This window comes from Apium graveolens, chromosome 10, assembly GCF_009905375.1.
Source record: "Apium graveolens cultivar Ventura chromosome 10, ASM990537v1, whole genome shotgun sequence".
Taxonomy (NCBI): domain Eukaryota; kingdom Viridiplantae; phylum Streptophyta; class Magnoliopsida; order Apiales; family Apiaceae; genus Apium; species Apium graveolens.
Genome location: NC_133656.1, coordinates 157,243,561 through 157,258,884, shown reverse-complemented (window position 1 = coordinate 157,258,884; position 15,324 = coordinate 157,243,561). Strand labels below are relative to the sequence as shown.

At 35.0% G+C, this 15,324-nt stretch overlaps 1 protein-coding gene and 1 long non-coding RNA gene across 5 annotated transcripts; one reads left to right on the top strand and one right to left on the bottom strand.

Annotated features, from left to right (window-relative positions):
• The first annotated feature begins 4,974 nt into the window (after positions 1-4,974).
• On the top strand, positions 4,975-10,373 carry LOC141692781 (uncharacterized). Of its 2 annotated transcripts, none has more exons than XM_074497720.1 (8): positions 4,975-5,174; positions 5,997-6,139; positions 6,271-6,480; positions 8,537-8,815; positions 8,940-9,157; positions 9,250-9,407; positions 9,679-9,973; positions 10,074-10,373. In XM_074497720.1, the coding sequence occupies exons 4-8, from the start codon at positions 8,701-8,703 to the stop codon at positions 10,302-10,304; spliced, it is 1,017 nt and encodes a 338-aa protein (XP_074353821.1). In that variant the 5' UTR covers positions 4,975-5,174; positions 5,997-6,139; positions 6,271-6,480; positions 8,537-8,700; the 3' UTR covers positions 10,305-10,373. The 2 variants fall into 2 exon arrangements, with proteins under 2 accessions (XP_074353821.1, XP_074353820.1); XM_074497719.1 differs by having other exon boundaries at positions 6,221-6,480.
• Positions 10,374-11,746: 1,373 nt separating this feature from the next.
• On the bottom strand, positions 11,747-14,582 carry LOC141693107 (uncharacterized). Of its 3 annotated transcripts, none has more exons than XR_012563016.1 (4): positions 13,903-14,582; positions 13,228-13,493; positions 12,435-12,837; positions 11,747-12,160 (listed from the first exon to the last, which is right to left on the bottom strand). It is a non-coding gene; the product is annotated as an uncharacterized LOC141693107 (long non-coding RNA). The 3 variants fall into 3 exon arrangements; XR_012563015.1 differs by having other exon boundaries at positions 13,228-13,490; XR_012563017.1 differs by having other exon boundaries at positions 13,228-13,412.
• Between the last annotated feature and the right edge of the window lie 742 nt (positions 14,583-15,324).

Here is a 15,324-nt window from a genome sequence, read left to right as displayed (position 1 = left end):
TTTGTGCTTCATTGGTGGTAGATTTGTCTGCATTATCCTTAGACACTGTTTCTTGATCACTCTCATCATCACTTTCATCACTGACCATCTCAACATTGTTGAATTTGAGGCTCTCATGGTAATCTCCATCTTTCAGTCCTTCAATCTTTTATCATCAAACACAACATGTATAGATTCCACAACAATGTTGGTTCTTAGATTGTAGACTCTATATGTTTTACCAACAGCATATCCAATAGAAGTTCCTTCATCTGCTTTAGCATCAAACTTCCCATTTTGATCTGTTTGATTTCTCAGAATATAGCATTTACAGCCAAAGACATGAAGAAAGTTTAGAGTTGGCTTCTTGTTCTTGAACAATTGATAAGGAGTCATGCATCTTGCTTGATTAATCAGAGAGATGTTCTGAGTGTAGCATGCAGTGTTTACAGCTTCATCCCAGAAATATGTTGGTAATTTTGATTCTTCAAGCATTGTCCTTGCAGCTTCAATAAGTGATCTGTTCTTCCTTTCCACTACTCCATTCTGTTGTGGAGTCCTTGCTGCTGAGAACTCATGTAAGATTCCATTTTCCTCACAAAATGCTCTCATGACATAGTTCTTGAACTCAGTTCCATTGTCACTCCTGATTCTTCTAACTTTGAAATCAGGATGATTGTTAACTTGCCTTATGTGATTGATGATGATTTCACTAGCCTCATCTTTAGACTTTAGGAAATATGTCCAAGAGAACTTTGAAAAATCATCTACAATTACTAGGCAAAATCTTTTCTTTGAAATTGACAATACATTGACTGGTCCAAACAGATCCATGTGAAGCAGTTGCAGAGGCTCTTCAATTGCTGAATCAAGTTTCTTCCTGAATAATGCTTTGATCTGCTTCCCTTTTTGGCAGGCATCATGCAGTCCATTCTTTGTAAACTCCACTAGAGGAATGCCTCTTACTAGTTCTTTCTTTACCAGCTCATTCATGGTCTTGAAGTTTAAATGGGATAGCTTCTTGTGCCATAGCCAACTTTCATCTTGACTTGCTTTACTGAGAAGACAAGTTACAGATTCTGCTTTAGTTGAGTTGAAGTCAGCTAGGTACACATTTCCTCTTCTCACACCAGTGAGAACCACTTTGTTGTTTTGATTATTAGTCACAACACAGGTTCTTTATTGAAGGTTACTGAGTTGCCTTTATCACAAAGCTGGCTGATACTCAACAGATTGTGTTTGAGACCATCCACTAAGGCAACCTCTTCAATGATGACATTATCCTTTGAAATCAAGTTATATCCCACAGTATAACCCTTGCTGTCATCTCCAAAAGTAATACTTGGGCCAACTCTCTCCTTAAACTCTGTGAGCAGGGTAGAATCACCAGTCATGTGTCTTGAACAACCACTATCCAAGTACCAAAGATTCCTTATATTTCCCTGCACGCATCAAAATCAAATCAAGTTGATTTTGGTACCCAAGTTTCCTTGGGTCCTGCCTTGTTAGCTTTCTTCTTCTGTTTCTTAGGTCTTAACTCATTTGACTTAGGAATTTCATATTCTTCCTTAGTCATTTGGGTTGGCCCTTTGAAACCATTTAATGCAACAGAATTATCATGCATATTATGGCTAACAGGAAATGACATGCTTGGTGCAAACATATTATTCCAGTAAGGCATGCTAAATGGCATTTGAGGCATATTGTATGCAGCATAATATGGATTAGGTGCAAATGGCATATTAGCAAACTGTACATTCATACTCTGTGTAGGCATAGCATTAACAGGCATGAGAGGCATGGCATTTATGTTGGGAAATTGAGACTGAACAGACATGGGAGTAGGCATGGCAGATTTGCAATTAACAGACAAATGATTTATACTACCACACTTGACACAGATTTTTCTGGGAGCATATTTACCAGGTGTGTAGTTATTGTGTTTGTTAATCCCTACTTTACCATTCCTATTGTTTTTCCTTTTAGTCTCTGTTTTTACCTCAATTTTCTCAAGTCTGACACTTAACTGTTTGACAGTCATGTGACCAACATTAGCCTTTTTCCCTTTCTTAGCTTGACTTGACTCTCCTGAAACAAAGTTCTTGTAAACAGACCCATACTTTTCATTTAGCTTGATTAATTTGGCTTTGCTAATGGGTTTTCTTACAGCCGACGGATGAGGATTTTCATCATTCGACGGATAACACTTTTTATTATCCGGCAGATAGTCCTCATCATCCGTCGAGTCTACATCTGTCAACAACCCATCTACCAAAATAGGTTATAGTTTCTCTTTATTCTTCTTCCAGGCTTCATCACAAGAAGACTCAATTCCTTGAACTTTGGTGATTTGAGCATGAACATCCCTGGATGTTTTCCATGCTTTAATCACCTCTTGTTTACGCTCGAGCTGCTTCTTCAAAATTTCTTCCTTTTTCAAGGACTCAGTTAATTCCTCCTTGGCAATCTTACACTCAATTTTTAGTTTCTCAAACTCAACAAACTGAGACTCAAGCATATTATTTCTTTCACTTAAAAACAAGTTGTTTTATTTGATTTTAGCATTTTCTTTAGTGAGGGACTTAAGTGTAACACGCAAATGATACAATTCTATAGACATGTCATTTATGGAATCATTACACTCGGCTTTAGATAAATGTGCAAGGTTTGTAGTGATTGCCTGATTGCTTGAGGAACTTGTCTCTGTTTCATCAGACTTGGCCATTAGGGCTAGATTGACATAGCTGACATCTTCATCTTCATCCAAACCATCTGCTACCCAGTCATTCTCTTGTGTAATAAAAGCCCTTTCCTTTTGTTTGAGTAGATCAAAGTATTTTTGCTTATAATCCACAGACTCAAACCTTTTCTTACTAGAATATGACTTTCTACACTCATTCGCAAAATGCCCTGCCAAGCCACATTTGAAACATTTGAATTTTGACTTATCCACCATGTTTCTATTTGGCTTGGCTGCTCCAAAGTTCTTCTTGAACTTGAGCTCGGAAAATCTCCTTGAAAGAAATGCTAGGTGCTCATCAATGTCCTCCATGTCATCCTGGATCAATGATTCTTCACTTTCTGCAGCTAGCCCCTTACCCTTATTCTCACAGACCTTTGAAGTTGATTTTACAGCTTCCATCTTCACTTCCTTCTCCTTTTCCAGATCAGCAACTAGTGCAATGGATTCTCCTTTCTTCTTTCCTCTCTCCATTCTTTCATCCTGCTCTATCTCAAGCTCATAGGTCTTCAAAATGCCATACAGTCTCTCCAAAGTAAACTCCTTATAATCTTGTGAGTTTCTCAATGAGACTGTCATTGGTTTTCATTCCTTTGGAAGAGATCTGAAAAATTTCAGATTGGAGTCTTTAGTCTGATAGACTCTTCCATGCAACTTAAGAGCATTTAGCAGTTTCTGGAATCTACTAAAAATGTCAGTGAGTGACTCACTTTCTTCATTGTGAAAATGCTCATATTGCTGAATCAGGAACTGCATTTTATTTTCTCTTACTTGCTCAGTGCGATCACAAATTATCTGTATTGTGTCCCAAACTTCCTTGGCAGTTTTGCAGTTGATGATGTTATCAAACATGTCTGCATCAACACCATTGAACATAATATTCATGGCCTTTTTATCTTTCCTGACTTGTTCAATGTCAGGATCAGACCATTCATGCCTTGGCTTTGGAACAGATGGCGCGTTTCCTGTTGCAGCTCTCATTGGAACATGAGGGCCTCTTTCTATACAGTCCACATAGGCCTCATCTTGAGAAAGCATATGAAGATGCATCTTTACCTTCCAATGATGGTAATTATCTTTATTAAGAAAATGAATCTTGACTCCAACATCTTTCTTGTTCATCTTGCTGAATTATTTTGATCTTTAAACTCTTTGTAGATTAAGAGCTTGCTCTGATACCAATTGTTAGTCCCTTAACAATATAGCAAGAATTACAGAAGGGGGGTTGAATGGAATTCTTGAACCTTTTTCTCGAAATAAAAATGTTCAACTCGATTATAGATATATTTGTTTTGATTAGCACAATGCGGAATGTAAACTTAATTGAATCAAAACATAAGTAATTAAAAATAAGAGTCTTTAAAAACTTTCTGGTGGATTTAAACAATTCCACCAGAGATATATATATTATATATCGAGAGGATTCTGTGTGCAAGAATGCTCACAGCTGCTTACAAATTGAACTACTGAGAATACAAGAAATGCTAAAGATTCTGCTTACAAAGATTTCTCTGTTTTTGTGTTTCTCAGCTATCTCAGTTATTTTTCTATTTGCTACACTCTTGGTTTATATAATACCAAGATTACAAAGTCAAAAAGACTGAACAAATATAAAAACTATCAGTCTTAAGCTTTGCTGTTTTTCGTCCTCTATTACCCAGTTAAAAGGCTTCCACAGTGTGTTTGTATACATCTCGACGGTTGTGTGTCAGCTTTCACTGTTCAACTGCTGTTTGAATTCTTCATATGATCATCCGTCGACTTTCAGAATATCAGTTGATGGTTTAATTGATCATCCGTCGACTGCTATATTAAACATCCGTTGATAGTCATTTGATCATCCGTCGATGGCTTTGTTAATCATCCTCGGTAGCTATTTTGGCACTTGACTCTATTTCACTTCTGCAGAATTACAAGACATCATTTATGTACAATTAATCAACCTATTCTGCATATCTAGTTAAAGTCAACATGACTTATATGCTACTACAGATTCTATACAAATGTGCATACATAACTGTGCTACAAACGTATTATTACATAAGCTACTCACTTGGATAATAAGTTAATCATACGTCGAGATTATAATGAGTTATCCGTCGGGACTATAATTCTTATCCATCGAGTGCTACATAATTTCACCAAGTAAATTCTACTTAGATGTTTTGTTTATGTAATCATAGTACACAACATATGACAACACTCCTGTCTCATATCCTAATTTCTCCAATTTCTGCCATTTTTTTTTAAAAAAAAACTTAATTAATTTTGGGTATAAGCTTTGATCTTTGAGTAGATATAGATGCACCTTTCGGCCTCCCAATTAAAAGCCTTAAAGCCATCGTCGGTTATAACCCCTCGTATGCCCGGCGACCAGTATATATGTTGTGGAGCCATGCCACCACTTGGGCTTCACTGGATTGTTTCACGAAGCCGTCTGATTAAAGTTAAAAAGGTAATATCTGCTTATATATTCATATTTTTATTGTTTTCCCCTCTACGGTGATCATCCTATATCATTTTATTTCAGTGTAATTGTAATTTATTGTAATTCTATTTGTTCTTGTATGTCTTGATTTCTGGATGTTGCCCCTTATGATAGCTTAATTTGAATAATACATTATAGCTTTGTAGTGAGCTGATGTCATTTTTTGTGATTCTGTTTGTTCATTTATATGTATTCCTTTCTGAGTGTTGGCCCTCTACTACGATTATTTTTTTATCATTTGTTCAAATTCTAATTTTTGCACAGCCCTCTATCTCTTGGTGGTAACGTATATCTTTTTTCTAAGCTGGTATCATTTGTTGAATTCTGATTGTCCATGCCAGTGATAGGTTAAGTTCATTTCGACCTTCTGATGTATCAACTTGGTGACAGTGTTTAGCTTTGTTATGAACTGATATAGTTACAGGGCTAATATCATTTGTTGTGATTATGTTTGTTCAAATATGTGGCTTTGTTCCTAAATGTTGCCCCTCTATCGTGAATATGCTTTATCGTTTGTTGTAAGTCTATTTTCTAGCTCAGCCCTCCATCTTTGAATGGTCATGTTTAGCTTTGTTCTAAACTTGTATCAATTTTAGTTATTTCTGTTCGTTCATATCATAGATAAGTTAGGTTAACTTCGGTCTTGTGGTGTATCATCTTGGTGGTGATGCTAAACTGATACCATTTATTATAATTCTGTTTGTTCATGCCATTGATAAGTTTTTTACTTTTAGTCTTGTAATGTAGCATCTTGGTGGTAATGTTTAACTTTGGTGTAAACTCATGTAGCTATGGAGTTTTCTTATCTTTCCGACATTGAGGGTGATGTGGAGGACTGGTTGATTAGGGTCCGCGTTTGCAGGCTATGGGATGCTGTCAACACAAAGGATAACAGTTTGCTTAATGTGGATATGATCCTGGTTGATGAAAAGGTATTAATTCTTTTAATACCCTCCAATGACCTCTGCTACTTTAGATCTTTTGTTTGACATGAGATTCCCTATCAATCCCAGGAGAATCTTATACATGGTTCTATCCGTAAGTATTTGGTACCTTGGTTCAGGCACCATGTCAGCTAGGGCCTGGTCTACAGCCTTAGGAATGTCAAGGTTGGGGTGAATACCTCCCAGTAAAGACCACCGGCTAGCAATCAAAAACTATACCCAGGTTATACAGCTATATGAGGGTGTTGCGAGCATCCCGAAATACGGTTTCCAGTTTGTTGATTTCCCAAAGCTTCAGGACCGTGCTGATGACATGTCCACTCTTTCGGGTAAATCTCTAGAAATAAGCTTCTGGTTTAGTTCTGTATTGAGTTAGGTATTACTTAAAAACAATAATCTTGGAAACATAGGTACTCCAACAAGGAATTTATACCTAGGGCGTCTGTTTAAATGTATTTAATTTAGATGTTATATTTTTAGGGTTTAAATTAGATCATTATACTTTATGTAGCTATTTACACAACACCTTAGATTTTAGTTGTGCTAAAATGCAAAAATATGGAAATATTTCAATGAAGGGTCTATTTAATTGGATTTAATGTAGAAGGTTATATTTTTAAGATTTTAATTAGATTATTATACTTTATTTATCTATTTACACATCATCTTAGATTTTAGTTGTGTTAAAATACAGAGATGTGGAAATATTTCAATAAATTGTTGCATTGGCTCTACTTTAGCTCATTTTATTGAATTACCCATGCTGCTATAGAAATAAGCTTCTAACCTCTGGTTTAGTTCTGTATTGAGTTGGGTATTGGTTAAAAATAATTATATTGGAAGCATCATTGCCTGTGTTCCAACAACTGATTTATACCTAGGGGTCTATTTAAATGGATATAATTTAAAAGGTTATATTTTTAAGATTTTAATGCTTCTTACCTTTGTTTAGTTCTGTATTGAGTTGGGTAATACTTAAAAACAATTATATTGGAAGCATCCTTGCCTGATATAGGTTTTCCAACAAGGAATTTATACATGGGGTCTATTTAAATGGATTTAATTTAGAAGGTTGTATTTTAATATTAAATTAGATTATTTTTCTTTATTTAGTTATTTACACTGTACCTTAGATATTAGTTGTGTTAAAATGCAAAAATATGGAAATATTTTAACAAAGAGCCTATTTAAATGGATTTAATTTAGAAGGTTGTATTTTTAAGATTTAAATTAAATCATTATACTTTATTTAGCTATTTACACAGTAGTACACAAATTACACTTGGTTTTAATTTTATTCTAATTCAGACTCATAAAAAAATGATGTTATAATCAGAATAAATATTGTATATTGTTTTGCTTAATTCCGAGATCATTATATCGACGAACAAATTATCTTTAGTTGATATTTTTTTTTTAATATAATGCTTTAGGAAAATTCAAATTTCGCAAGGTTGTTTTAGCTAATCTAGTGCTTTTGCACATTGCCCCTGGACTTGATTGTTTTCTAGGCTAGATTTGAATTTTCGAGCATGGAAAAAGACTACATTACAAAGTTTAATGGCAATTTTATGTCAATATCTCAATTATTACATCCCAGGAGAGGGCTGACAGATGGAAATGCCATATGGAATACTTTACCTCCTTTTCCTTCCTATGACAGAAGAAATAGTATCTAAACTTTATATGAGCAGCATTAGACCTGTGCACCACAAGGAACCTCATTTTCATCTAAGCTACTATTAGCTAAAAACAGTGATGTTGCTCCTTAGTAAATAACTTCCAGAAATGTTGATCAATTTGTCGGGTATGCTAATGTACATGGGAATCTCCGTGATTGCCTAAACCGCGACACTGTGGTTACATGTGCTTTGGTTAGAACTCTAAGGTTTCTGAGTGTGGGGGAAACTGTTAGAATAATATAAGATGTTGAAAAAGGTCATTCTCTAACACCTTAAGGTTTTAGATGAGGAAAGGGCCATTCTCTAACAGAAATAATAGTGATTCTCCAGTGTCAGAAAATAAGACTTATTTCATTCTTCTGGCCATAGTATTTTATTTTTAAATTTTCGGGCAATATTTGCACCTTTTGATTGTAGCAGGTATTACCTTTGTCATGATAGCAGGTATTGTCTTTGTCATCATATAGATATGCACTTTGTATGGTCATATTAAGTATGAGTTATGGAATGAGTAAAATTAACTTGGAATTATAAATTTGTGCATAGTTATGTATTCAAATAGCGTTTAATTTAGGCACAAATATTGTTAATTCTGTATATCACAGGTTGATTGTCAGGGAATTTTAGTTGTGTGAAAATGCAAGGATATAGAAATATTTCAATAAATTGTAGTATATTAATAAATACCTTTTGCTTATTGCAGACATTGTGGGGTGCTTTTGCGGTTATGGTGAGGTTGAAGTTGTTGGGGCTGGCTTCAAAAAAAAGGATATTAGAATTTTCACAGATTAATAAGCGGGGATTGCAAATTTACAAATTTGATTATTTTTCAATTAATCATCCTGGCATGTTTAACTCCTTGCTATTATGTTAGCTCTGTCACCAGCACCGTCACCCTGTGGGGTAAACTGGGCGAACAGTTTGATCCCAGATGCACCCTATATTATTGTGGTCTCCTATGTCACAGTCAAGACCTACCAGCGTAAGAACTATGTTCCTAAGTAGTCAAAATGCGTAGTCAAGTCGCTAAAAAAGGTTCTTTTGCATTTTGTGTGATATTTCTCAATAGTTAAAGAGTAACTGTAAAGCCCGATTATTACACGCAGGTGCTCTAACCTTCGCTACAACTAGCGCTAGAAAAATTTATGTGAACCCAGAAGTGGATCACGTCTCTTCTATAAAAGAGAGGTTCTCAGCCTTTTCCCCAAAGGCCGTGACTATCGAAGGCCCCGGTTCTACCAGGCTACCCCCTGAAGAAGCCATGTTCATTAATCGAATGACCGTGGAAACCCTGGTCGGGGCTACATGTGCTGGTGAACTACAGGTATATTCCAAACAATCTAACATCAGTCTGCATTAATCAGAATAAAATGTACCATGTTCTCACAAGAGCTTTTTAACCATAAATTTTGGCAGGTTGATGTGGTGACCTTGAAGGCCACCATAACCGCCATCAACAATCGCTTTGGATGGTATTATATATGGTGCAAGTCATGCGTGAAGAGGGGCACTCTCCGGGATGGGGTTTTCATCTGCAATACTTGCAAAAAACCAATTGATTTACCTCTAGCTATGTAAGTAACATGAAGTTTGACGACTTGATTGTTTTATTTTTACTGGGTCAATAATTTATTTCCATGGATGCTTAATTACATCATATTTTTTGGTGTTAAGAAATTAAATATCTAACCAATATTTTATTCCATTTCTCATTTTAATTTAAAGACCTTAAATATGGGTCTAAGAATTTATTTATGCATTTATACATCTGTATACTACAATTTTAAACTTAAATGGTTGATATTTTGTTATATTACTAATTGCATAGCCCCCTTTCCCTTTCAGGTTTTGTATTAATCTTCAGGTCAAGGATCGCACCGGAACTACAAACGTTGTTTTGCTCAATTCTACTGCTGAGCGATTGCTTGACGTCTCAGCCAAGAAATTGATTAATAAAATGCCAGAAGGAGACACTTATATACCCCCGGAGCTGCAAGTCCTTGTGGGTAAGGAATTTGTATACAAGCTGAAATTGAATAAGTATAATCTGGTTGAAGGCCTCCAGGACTATGGTGTATCAGCGGTTTTCACACCAGTTGAAGAGCTGGAAGTTGCTTATGAAAAGAATGCTCAAGAACAGGTCAGTCATCGTCCCATCATATGTTCTTACCTTCTTACCTAAACCACCATGATATACAGTTCTGACAATTTCCAGTGTTTCTTACTGTCATGTGCTACAGGCTTCTTCTAATCTTGAGGGCTCTTCCACTAGCTCTAACCCGGGTGGTAGCACTGAACGTAAGAGGAAGCTGTCCACTGTTATTGAAGCTTTTGAAGATGCCAAGGGAGGCAACAGTGGCTCCCCTTGGCCTAAGTCCCACTATGCTTGCTGCGAGGACCTAATATTTGAAAAACCCTCTTTTCCTTTTCCAATGAATAGCTGCTCGCAACTCTTTCCTTTTGCATTATAGCGGATTGAACCTTTTAATGTTCCACAGTCACACGGACAATAAATAAAAAAGACTGGTTTGCTTGTGATATTTTTATTTGTTTCCATATTTTAGCACTTCCTTGGCAACTGTGTTGGCCTTTTTTAATTGAATGTTTTCACCTCTTATCCTGGATTCTGTGGGTGCTACAAGATGATCTTTAGACCAGTGGCACATTTACTAATATGCTATGATGTTATTAGACTCTTAGAAATGATATGCATTTAAAACGTAAAATTGATTTTACCTGTGGTCTAGCCCTCCAGAGAACCAACTTTTTTTACCTAACAGACAATGTGTTACTCCATATTTATAGGTTTTTAGATTTGGTTCGCATATATTCGTTTCGTCCCATTTTATCAGATTTGTTTCACTTTTGATGGTCAAATTGACTCAATTTTGATCATAAAAAAAATTTACTTTTTTATTATTTTAAAAATCTGAAAAATATATATTAAAGTAGATTGAGTATACTTTCTAATGAATTTTTATAATTAATTTTGATTATTTACAATATGTAATTTTCAGTCAAAACTAAGTCAGTTTGATCGTAAAAAATCAAATAATACTGATAAATTGGGACGGAGGAAGTACCTTTTTTCGAAGAAGCATCACATAATATACTTCCATTATACAAAGAATAGTTAACCACCAGTAGTTCTTTAAGTCCCGTACTTTGATAAATATAAATACTTTAGCAAACCTGAAAATTAACTATCTTTTATCATTAAAAATCGTATTGTAACGTGTTTTCAACTACCGCGTGAAGCGCAATTTTTTCACCTAGTTACTCAAATATATGTGGTGTGTGTATACGTGTGTAGGTGAATAATGAATGTCCCCCAAATCCCTGTTTTTGGAAGGCTTTTACAGGATTCCAATTAGGGTTTCACTACAAGAAACAGGTTAAAAGACATCAGTTATAAACCGATGTTAAAAATTTTTAAAAGCGATGTTTTTGCATGTGTAGAGAAAGGTCCAAAGTTTTAGACATCGGTTTTAGACCGATGTCTAAGATACCAGTAGACAACAGTTCTAACTTAGAAACTGATGTTTTTTTTTCTAATATATTACATTTTAACACATGATAACGAGTTCAATAATAGTTTATCTTTTAATTTATATCAATTTAAGCATGTGACACACAAAGAAAAAAAAGACAATGACAACACAACACTTATGCAAATAAGGACGTTGTGAATAAGTACTTTTAACATCGGTTATTTTATGAACTGATGTAAATAATAATATTAGATATCGGTTCTGTAAGCCTACATTTTTTTATCAATTTTGAACTGTTGTTAAAGATGTAATTTAAACCATAATTGAGCTGATGTTAAACCCCTATGAGAGGTTTTGATTGGTATCTGAACTATGTTCTTGCAAACTTATAAACCAAAACAAACCAAAACAATATCGCAATCGAAACAAAAAGCCAATTCTATTTTTATTACCAAACATCCAATATCCACTAGTTCAAAATATAAATATCTACATTACGACCTTAATTGCACAAACACAAAAAGATGCCCCCAATATTCGCTACTAGTGAGAGTAGAATCTGAAATTGTGTTTGAATTATTTATAGAGCCGTCTTCGCAATCTGTACTTGAACTCCATATTCAGTTCCTGATCAAATGGATCCTCAATGGAGACCACATGATACTCAGATACAAATGACTTATAAAGATTTTTGAGTTGTTCTCCTGATATCTTCTCTGAACCATTGTTATTCTGTAATTAAAGTAACAGGGCAAATAAATACACAAACTACGAAAATTGATATCTTTCATTGCCTCTGAGAATGAAGAGGCGCCTACCGGAAGAATCATAAACTCCTGCAAGCAAAGACATGTTTGAGAACTCAAGGAACAGACTGTTGTAACATATCACAGTATCATTAATTCTCCAAGGACATATCATGTTAATTAAAATATGAAAAAAATAAGAACTTACCAAAACTATTCCTCGAGAATAATTAACTAATAATTCACATATCTTCCCTAAGCTGCATATTTATACAACTTGGTAGTTCTTATAGGTAATTATTACAAGTAACCAATCAAAATATAATTAACTTCCGGAGAGATTGGACATGCAATGCATAGCTACCTTATGGATGAGGTTGGATGAACATCCCTGTTTGCGTCTAATCAGACATAATTTAGCAACAGCTAGTCCGCACCCATTTTTAGTATGATGACCATATTTCAAATCATTTTCCAGCAGACCTCCGGGCATTCAAAATTCACCATAATTTACTCTATCCACTTAGTCATTTGCCAGAACAGAGAGCTATCACTGGTAACATGTTCTAACTTAGAATTTGTAAACATCGTGAATTAATTCTACTATCACTGTTGACTGCTATATCACACACCAGTTCAAAGAATGAACATGTATATAAATCTATATCTATTCCGACTACATATACAACTTGCATAAACATATAAATACAATGAACAATAATGAGAATCGGAAAGACCAGCAACATGAAACCATAGACATAATACACCTGTAGTGAAAAACAAAAAAAATTGATTAATCAAGGGAAAAAAATTAGCACATCATGATCATGAGAATACGTTTTAACAACTAAATAATTTCAAGTACCCAATGGTGTCACACATAGAACATAATTTTCCTTTTAAGTTTTGTGTTACTTACCAGCCTTTCAGATGCTAGACAAATAAAATAAAAAATTACATCAGCAGACTGATACCGAACAAGCAAACAAATTATAGAGTAGTGAAGGCTGGTTCAAGATTCTGCTTATAATGTAAATACACACTTATACATTGTTTCTTATATATAGTAGTGTTACACAATGTTATGTAGGTAAGACTTAAAAAATAATTGGATATACACTTGCTATACCAAAATGTAAGGAAATGGTCAGTCTTACCTTGTAGTTCCAAAACAAAGTAAAGACGAAATATATCTCAATGAAAATGCTGCCAAATGGTAGCAATCCTCCCATAATTGACACAACAGATGGTGTGAGGTACCATTTCATCTCAGGAATAGGACACGGAATTGTCTTCACACGACATGGATTGTTTGGAGCACCACTCCAGTTCCTTCCAACAACTGTACCAAGAAGAGCAAGCAGGAAAGAAATAAAACCCCAAATGACAAAAACAACCACCATTGTGCCGAAGGGAATAGCTGCTAGAGATCCATAGAAAATAATATATTACTACATAGTTAAAGACCACCAACACACTACCGAAAATAATTAAACAAATCCGCAGATTTTTCACTAGAATCATAAACTAATGTATACCCCTCATCTAGTAACCACATGTCCAAGTGTGAGTAAGTATTTAAATTTTCATGATTGCCCTTTACTAAAAGTGAAAATATCAGCAATTTTGGACTCAAATTATGGCTAACAAGTAATAATTGCACATATTCCATATCCACACACAAACATTTAATTATATTTAAAATACACCAAACAAAAAAAACAAAAAAAAAACTTACTTCTAAACTAATACAATCTATAAACCTCATTATCTCTAATCTAATTATCTAATGGTCATAGCTATTTCAGGATGGTAAGAGTAAGAGGTTATACCTCTTATACTCTTTGTTGTGACTTGTGAGTGCGATACACCACTAGGTTTGGGTGGGAGGGAATCTGATGAAACCCCATGTGACCTTGAGTATACAGGCTTGTATCAAGAAATTTTGGACCAACACCATCTCTCTGCTTCCTTCAAATAGCGAATTATTGAACTATTTCCACATCAATAGTCTGCATAGCCTTCACTATTAAGAAATTATTTAAACGCTATACAACATGAAGGAAAACAAAAAAAAATATTTATAAAGCTTTTTAATTCCATAGAAAAAACATAGAGTTCATACTTAATAGAAGAAACCAACTCCCAAACTCAATAAACTCCCAGATCTATTGAGAGAAAGAATAAAATTTATACAAAAATGAAGAAATATTAACCCAATCTTTACTAATTAAAGACGGGTTTAACTAATTGTAGATAGTACCAAGAAATTGGTGTGTTGAACTAATTTTTCCCCATTTGCACATAATTAAAATTAGGGTTTATACATTCTTAGAATGGGGGGTGTGTTTTAAAATTAGGGGTTAATTCAGAGTTGAATTGAAGAGGGAGCGAGACGAGAGAGAGAGAGAGAGGAGTCGGGAAGGGTGAAGTGAAGTGAGGGGAGAAGAAAGGGGGAAGTGGAATAGAATTTTGGGTGGGGGGAAATTAGAATTTTGGGTGGGGGAATGTATATAATTATAATGTAGCGGTTCTTTTTAGTTTTTTAAAAAATTGAGATTAGACAACAGTCATATTTTAAACCGATGTACGTAAATCCTTTAACACCGTTTAAAAATCAAGCGATGTTAAAAATCCTGTTAACATCGGTGGCTTTTCAGATCGTTGTTAAAAGAGTGATGTATTTTGCTCTTGTAGTATTTAGGGATTGATATCTTGGATCCTGATCGTGGGAAGGTTCTGGAGTCGAGGCACATGGATGTGATTGAAACACGTGTCCAAGTCCTTTATATTATTGGAGTGTGCCAAAATGGGGTTGGCGTGTGCCTGTAGCGGGATGGTGTGTGCTTGGAGCGCGATGGCTTGTGAGGACCTAAGTATGGGAACATGTGAGCCATGACAGGAGGGAATATCCCGTAGAGACAACGCGTCTTTGGGTCCACTAGTTTTCTGGGATCACAACGTCTTGGGTCCAGTAACATTGTGGAGTCACAACGTCCTGGATCCATCGTCATCTCTGGAGTTATATGGTTCATATTGAATCTGGACTCATTTCTTTTGGGTTTTTGGAGTCATATTTGGGCCGAATTGTATTATGACCTATCAAAAACAATTCGTGTAATTGACACACAGCAGTGGATAAATGCTAAAGCGGAATAAGCATCAAAAGATTGGATTCGTTGCTTAGACGACGTCAAACAGAGTGACGTATGTTAATTTCCTCAATCGAGTTGTATAAGTTGTATTGATTGATT

Coding starts and splice junctions, on each gene's coding strand:
- LOC141692781 (XM_074497720.1), top strand. CDS start 8,701: ATGTTAGCTCTGTCACCAGCACCGTCACCCTGTGGGGTAAACTGGGCG. Junction 8,816..8,939: donor CACAGTCAAGACCTACCAGC/GTAAGAACTATG, acceptor TATTACACGCAG/GTGCTCTAACCTTCGCTACA. Junction 9,974..10,073: donor AAAAGAATGCTCAAGAACAG/GTCAGTCATCGT, acceptor CATGTGCTACAG/GCTTCTTCTAATCTTGAGGG.